Source organism: Aquarana catesbeiana, linkage group LG05 (genome assembly GCF_042186555.1).
Source record: "Aquarana catesbeiana isolate 2022-GZ linkage group LG05, ASM4218655v1, whole genome shotgun sequence".
NCBI lineage: Eukaryota > Metazoa > Chordata > Amphibia > Anura > Ranidae > Aquarana > Aquarana catesbeiana.
This window is the reverse complement of record NC_133328.1, coordinates 520,604,883-520,617,563: the sequence shown is the minus strand read 5'-3', so window position 1 is coordinate 520,617,563 and position 12,681 is coordinate 520,604,883. Positions and strand designations below refer to the sequence as shown.

Here is a 12,681-nt window from a genome sequence, read left to right as displayed (position 1 = left end):
AATGATGCAGAAGTGCCAAATGCAAATGCTGCATAACTTATTTAAATGCAAGCTAAACTGCAGGGCATTTACCCCATTCGTAGCATTCTCTCTTCCACTCATGGACTGCAGAACTGCCTTATCCAAGCCAAGTTTCAGGCTAGCCTTATCAAACATTTCACGCTCATAGGAATTTCTTGTGATCAGGCGATAAATTTTCACAGATTTACTCTGTCCAATTCGATGGCACCGAGCTTGTGCCTAAAAAAAGACAAAATGACATCAAGTGATCTGTTACCATCTTATATTAAGTACAGGAGCTATTCATTTGTAGCACAATTATTAGCGTGTTATATAACAAGACCTATAGCATGCTACATACAATTTGCAAAAAGATGGCTTCCAGACTGCAATGGGCAGCTTTAGAGTAGACAAAATATTCAATCATTGCAAGAGGCACTAAAATATGTATCTAAAGACAAAACTTGTTTTTTCAATTTGGAAACAGTTGGGAATGGTTAAAATTTATTTTTTCTGTGGTCTTTGTCCTATTGAGGAGATTTCCATTAACTTCCTTTCCTGTAGATACAAGTTCTGAAGACATTCCCCTTAGACAACAATCAATGGAACAATTGTGCCCAGTGGAAAACATCTCTTCTAATGACAACTTTCTGTTCCAGTGACAGTGGTCACCTGGACAAACAAAGTAAATCTCCCTTATGGGGACACAGACACCAATAAAAACCCAACAGATGTTCTATTATCACTATGCCATCCAAAATGGAAAAAATGGCTTTAGATACACATTAAGCATTGCAGTAAAAGAATGAGGATTGAGCTGTACAGGAATTAACTAGCGATAATTAGCATTTCTGATGAACAAGTCAGTTTGTTCTAATACAAAGATTTTTTTTTGACCTGTGTGAGCAAATAATCCCTTGTCTATAAAGAAAAGGGAGCGAATTTGCTCACAGCACATGTGCCTCATGTACCCACTAGCCAATTCAGGAAGGATTTCTCAGCATGTCCTACAGGCTCCTGCATTGGAAAAAAAAAAGCATCTCTACCCATCTCTTTGGATAAGTCATGTGCCATCTAAGGCCTGCCTATGTAATATAATATAATATATATATTTATATACACACACACACACACACCCTTTACAGCGGTGAAATTAGTAAAGGAGTCAAGCATTACAGTTATCAATTATAACAGGTAGGACAAGCCAATCTTCCAACAGGAAATGCAATATGATGTAGATGTTATATGCAAATTGTATGGGGGATAGACTGATGAATTCACTGCCTACAGGATTTATATTGTACTGAATAATAAAGTAGCAATACACAAGGTCCAGTGGTATCTTTTGCGGTGGCAGGGTGGTAAAAATCCCATCCAATTTTTTTTTTTTTTTAACTACGTAAAAAGTTATTGAGGGAACTACAAAGGGAAGGAATAGTCAGTATCAATGAGGCGTGACCAGATAAGAGGAAATGCATATATTATATAGATGGAGTGTGGTTTACAGTGAGGTAAAAAAATTATATATATATATATATATATTTTTTTTTTTTTTTTTAAATACCATATGTATTTAAAAAAAAACAATGAGAAAAAAAACAAAAAACCATTGTGAAATGTTTCCAAAAGAAGCTGTTTGACATGATTTGACTTAATAACATATGCAACACTTCGTCGGAGACTTATTTGCAAATGAATAAACATATTACAAAGACTCTTAAAAGACCAAGAACATAGCTAACAGTAAAGCAAAGCCATTTACCTGAAGGTCATTCTGGGGGTTCCAGTCAGAATCAAAGATAATGCAAGTATCAGCAGCAGTTAAATTAATGCCCAGACCTCCTGCCCTTGTACACAGCAGGAACACAAACCTATCAGAATCTGGCTTGGAGAATCTGTCAATAGCAGCCTGGCGAAGGTTGCCTCTCACTCTGCCATCAATTCTCTCATATGGGTATCTGAAAATTAAAAAAAAAAAATATATAAAAGGTTATTATCTAGACCAGTACTTCAATTTATTTTATTTATTTAAGACAAACTCCAGCACTATCCTCCTTGAAAAGGTTGATGTATTTCAGCTGCAAACTTGTGAACAGAATGGCAATGAGGAGGAGATGCTCGAGTGCCTCATGTATGCCTGTTCAGCAGCTCTGCAGTCAGCACATCCCTGCTGCTACAAGTCACATCTTGCCCATTCCGAACAAATCCGGACTTCCTCTGGGATTTCATTCCCAATCAATAAAAGGTGCTGACGAGAAACAGGCAACATGTGCACTGTGCTTCCATTGTAAAAGACATGATTATTATGGCTTATGTATATCCTTAGGAAAAAAAATAGAGCAGATTAGGTCTATTTATCAATGTGTCCAAAATATATGTTTATGTTGCTCAAATCAATGCCCATTGTGTCACTTGAAAGAAAAAGGCTGATTGTTTCACATCTCAAGCACTGAAGGGTTAATGAGACACAAATGAGTGCTGCGAAAACTGAGCAGTCAGGTGAATGTTCAAACTCCTAAACAAATTTTATGTATCTGGGGCAGATCTTAACAGGACCGCAGTGCTAAGTGCTACCATTGCCTTTGTGGTTGGCAATGCGGTTGGCATACACACTCACCTGCGTTGGATGAGGTAGTCTTCCAGAATGTCCAAGCAACGCACCATCTGGGAGAAGATGAGCACCCTGTGGCCACCAGCCTTCAGTTTTGGCAGCAGCTTGTCAATCAGAACTAGTTTGCCAGCGCCCTGGATCATAGCCTGGAGCGGAAAATCTGGAAGGTCACCGTTGTGCGCTTCCCTAAATTCTTCCAAAATTTTCTCTTCAGCACCTGCAGAGATTCAGAAATTGAATGTAAATGGAAAGTTGTATGCCCCTGAGCCTGCAAATTTACAGGTGGAAGGGGGAATCGGCTCTACAAAAAAAAAAAAAAAAAAATACTGACAAATTATGAAAGAAGCCAGCATAGGACTAGCTGATTTCTACTTTCAGAAACCTTGAGAAGTCAGCACATTAATGAACACAAGAGATTTTATCAGGGACGTCAATTACTTAAAAGTCATTTAAAATAGGAACCTCCAGTCACATAAAAAAAGATGGGTAAATATAGTGAGTCACCTGTACTTGGTCGGTTTTATGTGAGCTATGATGGGAATCAGAACTATAAAATGATAAATCATTACATTGCCCTTCAGCTATTCACCTTCCAATCTTAAAGGCAGTACCAAAACAGAGACCAGTGCCATTTTACCACAACACAGCATCCTTATAGAAATCATACCATTCTGAGGTGCACCAATACTCATATATTCATGATATAAACAGTAATGGTTAAATATTACTACTGCCCAGGTAAATACAGCCAGGCAATACAATTCAGGCAATATTAGAACAAATACAAAGCAAAACAAGGCAGCTACAGAATACTAACGGTGTTTGCATTCTACCAGTGGTTTCATTTTTACTGGAGGTGTTGTAAACTTACCGTCCTCACCATGTCTCCCCTATTACCACCTGTGTAAGCTTACATAGGCTAAAGCCTGCTACACATTTGTCTTCTTTCGCTCGACCCAGTGGGCTAAACGAGAAAAAAATAAATCTGAAGAGCTCAGGGGGAGCTGCTGTACTAACAAATCTGATGTTAGTACAATGATCTCCCCCACTAAACTTTTGTGTTCTGAAAGGACGACCATCGACCCCCCCCCCCCTTTCTTCCACCCGCCAGAAGACACCGGTCAGCCAACTTTTTCAGTCATGTCCCTTCTACAGAAGCCAGCCGAAAGGTCGGCTTCTGTTGTACTGGCTGCCATACAGACGGGCTGAATGTTGGCCAGTTTCTATTGAACTAGCTGATGCTACCTGATATTCTGCCCATGTGTAAGGCCCTTTAATCACATTACTCTTGTCCCCTGTATTTGGATTGAGTGTTGCACTGAGTAGTATAATATCTCCCAATATCAAAAATACTGGGTTTTCTCTGCAGTGAAGGTTGCAACACTGCCACTGTAAATGCAAACCTGTCCTTTTGCCCATCATAAACAATTGGTTGTAAACCACTCATATATAACCAGCGAAGTGACTGGCCTCAGGGTGATACACAGAGGAAACAAATCATTCTACATAAGTTGTACCTATCTACAGTCTTTTCAACATTCATAGTCCAAAATTTATAAAGTTGATCTAAGAGTTGGAGTTACCAACTAGAAGTCCTTGGCCACTTTACCATTCCTTTTCGATTACTATAAAACTTAGAAGTCAGCTTAGACCCATGAGAATTTAAAACTATAACAGATATATCTCAAAACATTCAGATTCTATGCTGGACAACAATAGCCAGTAGGGGTACAACTACAACTTTGTACATGAAAAAATACAACAGCAAGTAGAACATTAAAGTCCTGCAAAAAAATAGCTAATAAACTATTGGAACAACTTAATGCATAATCATTGGAAATATACTATAGCTTCCTTTAATAAAAAGCAAACAAGCATGTTCTTTGATAAAGAACAACGCTGATGGGTGAATTGTTACGACTAAGAACTGTACTGCAATGCTCACCTTCCCTGCCAGCCAATGGCATTGTTGTCCTAACATATGACAACTAGCTTTGTCAAGACAAAATTAGCATACAAACATATCAAATGGAGTCATTATTGCTCTGCCAAGTGTAGCAAAGAAAAGGACACTTTAAATAGAGACACCAATTATATCCCATGGAGTGCACTTGAAGTAGATCAGTAATACGTGACTTGAATTCAATGTTTTTACATTTACAGTTCATATACAAATTAATGCTTCTTTAAGCAACAGCAATCAGTTAACTCTTCAGGAACACGCAGACACTCGGCATGTCGCTATAAACGGACCGCACAGCGCAACATTCCCATGCAAAGCAAGTGCATCCGTGGGATCACTAAATGACTGATAAGTCTTTAAAGTCGATGTGACGAGAATTAGTTGGATATAGGTTTGACAAACGAGAAACGCTACAGTAAAGGCATATCAAGAACGCTTAAGGCGAGGGCTCACAGTCCAAGGGCAGAAATTGTAAGCAGGGCCCAGAGGAAAGAGCAAGCCAGCATACAACATCCAAACAGACGGCACATGCGGCTCCTGACTGAGTCAGCAGCACGGGGGCCTGGGGCAAACTGCCCAGGATGAAATCCACCCCCACAAGTGACAGCCTTGTCTAAAAATGTTATTGTGAGTGAGAGTCATAGCCTGGGGGAAAAGGAAATAGGGGGCTGGAGGACGCTGCACATCAATCACCGCAGGTTACCAGGTTGTAATTAAATATAATTTGCAAACAGCTTTATGAGGGGGTTAGGTGGAAATGCAGATGCACCCTTAAAGGGACAGTCACAGATTTGTTACTGACTGCAAATGGCTGCACAGGCATTTCACTCTGAGCTCTCATCATACTGGTACTAGAGAGCTGAACTGTATACTGCATAGATAAATCATCAGGGCTTTCTGACAAATATTTGTTCCTCCTCACAGGTGTAACGGGAATACACAGGAGGGAGAGCCCAGGTGAAAAGATCAAATATATTTCTTCACTTTTTTTATGTTAACAAATTTGTTCATTTATGTCCATTGAATGATTTCTCATTCAAAATTTGGTCACTACATGGTAGTATTTTTTTGCTCTTACTACTGATCTTTCAGTATTCGAAAACACATCCGAGCGATTTTTCAGCCAGCGTATGGCCTGTATAACAATACTCTGCTAGAACCTGGGGGACCAGACCGGAAGTTTATTCTTTTACTTTGCATATGGTAGAATATAGTTGCTTTTGGAGGTTCCCTTTAAATTGGTTTCTTTCTTTTTGTTTAATGTATATAGTAATACATGGATTATAGCTGCTTGGGGTTGAAGAATGTTTGAGAGCCTAAAGTGGGGTTACATTTCTTTCTGTTTTTAACGCGTACTGTTAGACAGGTCAATTTGGTTGTCTGCGAGATGGTGGTAAGTAGGCTTTGGTTTTTTCCTGGGCATTCCCCAGGCTTTGTTTACATTCCTTTCAGCATCCATCACCTTCAGTATGGAGTATGTGGATGAGAAGACTATTGCTACAAGAATGCTTGGCGTTGTGTATATACAACAAGCAGAGGAGACCAGAACAAAATGGAGAAGGTAACGTTCATGAATGAGCGGTCTTTTATACATGAACATTCATTCACATGTTTAGAGTTAAAGTATTGTACAAACAGTTTTTAATGGAAACGCACCTTTAATGGACCACGTACCTTTAAACAGATCGTTTACCATTTTTTTTGGCTCTCAAAAGGCATAACCGATTTTCTAAGTGTGCCCATCAACTGGGTGAAAAACAAACGGCCCAAATCACATATTTTCAAACTATTTTTCTTCTAGTGTATGGGGGGTCAGTTATTAGGCTTTCTTTGTATGATGGGGCAAATCAACAGAAGTTAATATATGGAAGCACCACACCAACACAGCTGCCCAGGACTGACAACAGAAATATTTCCACCATTCAGTACACCCAGCAGTGCATACAGACAGCCGTCATGGTGTAAACAAAAAACAGGTAACTATGGAGGCATTGGCTCTGGAATCCAAGTGCAGTCTTCTGTTCAGAGGTTTCCTAAAGCAAGCAAACCCCTGAATGAGGTTTTCTCAAATAAAGTTGCTAGGCTTCAGGAAAAAAGATTAACAGACTTGACTATATTTATTTGTCGTGATCTGAAAGATCTAGACATTTGGTATCTTAGCCAGACTTTCAGATAGCCCAGGATGTTTATACTTATGACTGCATTGTTTTATGACCACATCTACAATCATGGCTGTTTTATGTCTGGATATCGACTGACCACAGAAAGCCTTTTAGCTACATACACTGGGCTATTAGTAGATTACATCTCCCCCTCCAAAAAAAAAAAAATAAATAAATTATATCTGCCTCAATAACAGCCTCTCATGTAAGAGTAAGTTCATGTCATATACTGCCAATATACACGTTAACACATACACAATAGTAATTTTGTCGATAACTACAAAAACCATAGGAAACATTTTGACTTTGCTGAGAATGTTCGGCTTTGCATTCGCATTGTGCATCAAAGTCAAATTCAATAGCATTAAAGTGGTGCTTAGTCAGCTAAAGCAGGAATTAATGAGCCTGTCTATACACATTCATCTTTTATTAGCAGCATCAAAAAACCTCACTGCTGAAGAACCACCAGGAGCAAGGAAAAAGTCACTGGTTGGAAAGTGCTATTTGGGGCAAGTGGATTTGTAACAGTCAAGCAGTGTGAAATCTTACTTAATAAAATGTATCCAAGTGGTGTAAAATAGTAATTAGAGAATGCGTGATAAAGATTCTCTTACAATGGTCATTGGCTAGAGCAGGAGTCGTATCTCTTTCAAGTCAGTATTCAGTTTCTCCCCCTTCTAAAAGGCACAAAGTGAACACTCAACAGGGCTGTAAAAAGAATTCACAACTTAACTGCTTCAACCACCTGCCAACAAAAAGGCTGCTTTTAAACTATAATCTGCAAATCCTTAAATGTTTAAAGCGGAACTCTAGCCTAATTTTAGTTTTTGGTGGAACCGAGAAGGCTTAGAAAGCGTATTGGGATTTTATTACGATTGGAGTTTCCATCCTTTTCCATTTTCCATAACAAAATGTAAAAAGGTCAGTCATGCACAATATGGTCTGTCTTGATCCACTCTGTGTAGAAAGAGATGGATAGCACCATCAAATGTCTGTCATATTCTTCACCAGCACACCTACCAACAAGCATATCTGAAGCCAAAAAAAAAAATATATATATATACACAATACAGTTTACTATCTCTTAAATGTGGAGATACCGCATAGTAAAAAAAGAAACAAAGGCAAACATGTTAAGTCCAGCCTGTGTCGTAATCACATTACTTCATTATTGGAGAAATGAGCACGGCAAGGAAGGGACAAGAAGTGCCTTAGATGCATGATTACCAGGTGAAAAAGCTTGAAAAAGAGAAAACTAAGACATCTAAAAAGAACTGGTAAGTTGCAATAGTTGAAGTAGAACAAAAAGCAAACTTTTTTTTTTGCTGAAGACATTTATTATCAATCAACTGTTTACTCTTTTTAAATCACAATCACAACAGAAACTACACAAATGACCCTGATCAAAAGTTTACATACCCTGGTATGATTTTGGCCTGATAACATGCACACAAGTTGACACAAAGGGGTTTGAATGGCTATTAAACATAACCATCCTCACCTGTGTTCTGCTTGTAATTAGTGTGTGTATAAAAGGTCAATGGGTTTCTGGATGCCTGACAGACCCTTGCATCTTTCATCCAGTGCTGCACTGACATTTCTGGATTCTGAGTCATAGGGAAAGCAAACCAATTGTCAGAGGATCTGCGGGGAATAAAGGTAGCTGAATTGTATAAAACAGGAAAAAAGATATCCAAGGAATTGAGAATGCCAATCGGCAGCGTTAAAACTCTAATCAAGAAGTGGAAAACAAGGGATTCTGTTGAAACCAAACCATGATCAGGTAGACCAACTAAATTTTCAGCCACAACTGCCAGGAAAATTGTTCGAGATGCAAAGAAAAACTCACAAATAACTTCAGGTGAAATACAGGACTCTCTGAAAACATGTGGTGTGGCTGTTTCAAGATGCACAATAAGGGGGCACTTGAAGAAAGATGGGCTGCACGGTCGCCAGAAGAAAGCCATTACTACGCAAATGCCACAAAGTATCCCGCTTACAATACGCCAAACAGCACAGAGACAAGCCTCAAACCTTCTGGCACAAAGTAATTTGGAGTGACGAGACCAAAATTAAGCTTTTTGGCCACAACCTATAATTGCTTTATTTGGAGAGGAGTCAACAAGGCCTATGATGAAAGGCACACCATTCCTACTGTGAAACACGGAGGTGGATCGCTGATGTTTTAGGGATTGTGAGCTACAAAGGCACAGGAAATTTGGTCAAAATTGATGGCAAGATGAATGCAGTATGTTATCAAAAAATATTTGAGGAACATTTGCATTCATCAGCCAGGAAGCTGCGCATGGGACGTACTTGGACATTCCAACAGGACAATGATCCAAAACACAAGGCCAAGTCGACCTGTCATTGGCTACAGAACAATAAAGTGAAGGTTCTGGAGTGGCCATCTCAGTCTCCTGACCTCAATATCACTGAGGCACTCTGGGGAGATCTCAAAACGTGCAGTTCATGTAAGACAGCCCAAGAATTTACAGGAACTGGAGGCTTTTTGCCAAGAGGAATGGGCAGCTTTACCATCTGAGAAGATAAAGAGCCTCATCCACAAATACCACAAAAGACTTCAAGCGTTCATTGATGTTTAAGTATTAAGTATACACAGTATTAAGAACTGGGGTATGTAAACTTTTGATCAGGGTCATTTGGGTAGTTTCTGTTGCCATTATTATTTAAAAAGAGTAAACACAGTTGATTGATAATAAATGGCTTCAGCCAAACACTAACCATGAGTGAAAGAAAAGTTTGTGTGTTATCATTCATATTATCTGAAAAATGGCCAAGAAATCATAAATTCTGGCAGGGTATGCAAACTTATGAGCACAACTGTATACTTTAACATTTTTGTTTTTTTTTAGTTTAGGCATACTATAAAGAATTTATTATACCATCATCATCATCATACAAAAGCCAAAGGTTTGGGATCTCACATGACCCCTTTATAGCAGGATAGTGCGCCGTTTGTCTACAGATGCCCTATAAGACCCCAAAACATTGGTTCTTTTATGATGAACCAAATTCTGTAAGAGACAACAAAGACCCAGGACCTATGTCCCCCAGTTGATATCAAGAAGTGGATTTTATGATGGGTACAATAGTCCCACTGTCTTTCTTCATTGAGGGACACAGGAAGTCTCATCTTCAGAACCACCAAAAGAAGTCCAACTGAGGGGTGGGAACAAAGCAAACAATCCCTAGCAGGTCTAATGTTACCAATATAAAAACTGGGGACTGCCAGCTGTCTAAGAGCCACCTGAAGGATCGAATGCCTGAAGCTGGCAAAAGATTAGAATGCAAGCTCCACCTGGTAACAAAAAATGTAAGGCAAGATCATGGGTAGCTTTCCGGAATGATGTAACATAAACCAAATAACTCTAGGTCCATCTGGGATGACCAAAAGGAAGTCAGTAGGTGAGAGATAAAGACTAACAGCCTGAACAGTGGTCAAACAAGGAAGCCCTAACCAGGGAACTGGGGTCTGAGAGGGACCGGAGAGTGATACCATTGTCGAGAAAAGATCATAACTGTCCTAGAACAGAAAAAGGTCCCAAGCCTCAACTCACCTTATCCCATTATAGGACCAAAAAGAATTGGGGTTCCACGCATGGTATGGCTGTCAGGTCAGACACTCATCTTGCAAAGGTGATGACTACCAGAGAGAGGAGCCCCTTGAGGTTGAGTTAAGAGTAAAATTACCTCCAAGGAGTTCTAAAAATGAAAACAGAACCAAAGTTTTTATTGTATGGTGTCACAAGGGACAAACGAGGTAAGGTACATGGGAACAAGCTCATATAAGGACTCAGAAGGTTAACCTTTAAAAAAAAATAAAAAATGAAAAAAATAAAAATAGCAAGGAAGAATGCACTTTTGATAGTTTGGAGAGCCAGGCTATAGTCCAAACTATCTGCCAGAAGGGAAAGATGTGCCTGGGGTGAAGCCCCAAGATTGACTTGGCTGGAATATCCATTCTACTTTTGATCAACACAAGATTCCCCACCAATGTGTCAGTCAGGAGGCTTACAAGATTGTGAAGTACATTCACTTGGGTCACCTCAGAACAAGGAAGGTTGCCTGAAAGCCCTCCCATCTTGAGTCTGAAGCAGACAAGGAATAATTAGATGTAGGGCCTATGTGTAAAGGCCTATGGAATCAACCGAGCACTCTATTGCTAGAGGATTCCTGAATCTGTAAACAAACCAGTTCAGTGTTCTGTTGAACCAGGATATCAAGGGGTCCATATCAGTTGTCCTCAACTGGCAATGCAGGTCCTGGACACACACTCAGAAGCATGGACAACTCTCCCATATCCAACTGACTGCACCTGGGATGAACAGAGCAAACAGGCCTAGAACTTGAAGTTCTACCCAAGTAAGGATCCAAACTACCTCCCGTTACAGAAAGATCTCCTGTTCCTCCTTGATGGTTGAGGGAAACCAGCGCAGTGGCATTGTCCAACTGGATCCGGATCAAATGACCTGCGAAGGAAATGATCCAGCAATGTAGAGACAACCACATCTCCTGAAACTACAGGAAGTAGACTGGGAAACAAGAATTCTCTGATAGGTGAATTCAAAATGTGGGAAAGAAAGACTTTACTGACTCCAGAGTTAGAATACTGCCCAGTCAGGTATGACCTGATCTTAAGGGGCTGAGCAGAAACTTAACCAACTTGTCCCGTGGCAAAAAAGAGTGTGGTACTGAGACAGTCTGGGAAGAAAATTGAAAAAAAAAAAAAGTCTGCCTTGAAGAGTGTTACCCAGAGACAGGCAATGCTCATGCAACAGCTGATAGATGGGCAAGCAGACTGAGGTCTGGAAAGCACCTTACACGGAACCCAGTGCCCGAAGGTCACTTCCATGCTAGCCCCGTAATGTCCAGTTCAGCAGGGTGTGGCTGCAGTACCACAAAACCCAGCCTGAGGCTAGCTGCACCTGTAGAGACAAGCTCTAGCACTGATGGATGAAAAGTCATGAATGAGAAAAACATTGCTTGCAAAAAAAACAGGTTAGATGTTTTAACAGCAAAGCTGAGAATCGTTCTAGGACACCAACAAAAACAGTTAAACAACTTCCTGTGTCCTTCAATGGACAGGAAAAAAATGGGAGTATTACTACATGCTATAGTGATCTATAAGAAGTTAGCGGCAGCAACAGTGTCCCCTTCAAGCTCTAAATACTCAAATGCTGCTGAACCTACTGTGCCAGGGGTAGTTCCCCTTCTTGTGTAATTTTCCAACCAGGAGAAATGAGACAATCTCATAAAAAAAAACATCAAACATCATTACGGTCAAATAGTTATTCACACAATATAAATGTGATTTACCATTAATAAGATAAGGATGATTGCAGCATTTTCTCAGCTCCATCATAGTGTTTAGAAGGTTAGGAACATTTGCATGGCCACCGCCACTTCCTTTGGAAAGGAAAGCAAAATTCTTCTCCAAGATGGCTCTGTAATATTTCTTCTGGATGTTTGTCAGCTCTACTTCTATAATGGTTTCTTCTTTTGGGGCCAAATTCTTCTCAACGTCTTCCTTAAGACGTCTTAACATCATCGGTTTCAGTATAGCTTGAAGCTTTTGTACCTAAAAAGAAGTTTGGTGTAAAACACTGTTCCATTAAGCAAATACCTCCCTAAGGAGTCTGATGTCAGTTGCATAGTAATAATTGTTAGATCTCCTACCTGTTCTTCAGTTTTTAGATCGCCAAACTCTAGCATGAAATTGCTCTCTGATGGGAAGCGTTCAGGTTCCAGGAAGTTCAGCAGGCTGAAAAGCTCCTCCACAGTGTTTTGCAAAGGGGTCCCTGTTAGCAGCACTTTATGTTCCTGAAAGCAATGAGAATTAAGAATGAGACCAGAAGAGTAAAAAAGTTACTTTCCAACAATGATAGAAATGACAACTTTAATCAGCAATCGTTTGCTGATAA

At 39.8% G+C, this 12,681-nt stretch overlaps 1 protein-coding gene across 2 annotated transcripts in view; it reads right to left on the bottom strand.

The window, feature by feature from the left end:
- The window catches only part of CHD7 (chromodomain helicase DNA binding protein 7), a 196,171-nt gene that overhangs the window by 33,344 nt on the left and 150,146 nt on the right, over positions 1-12,681 (bottom strand). For both annotated transcript variants that reach the window (XM_073631683.1, XM_073631684.1), the window contains exons 14-18: positions 12,437-12,580; positions 12,077-12,338; positions 2,618-2,828; positions 1,763-1,958; positions 73-240 (exon numbers count right to left, since the gene is read on the bottom strand). In XM_073631683.1, the coding sequence (XP_073487784.1) occupies positions 73-240; positions 1,763-1,958; positions 2,618-2,828; positions 12,077-12,338; positions 12,437-12,580 (981 nt within the window). The remainder of the gene's footprint in view (positions 1-72; positions 241-1,762; positions 1,959-2,617; positions 2,829-12,076; positions 12,339-12,436; positions 12,581-12,681) is intronic.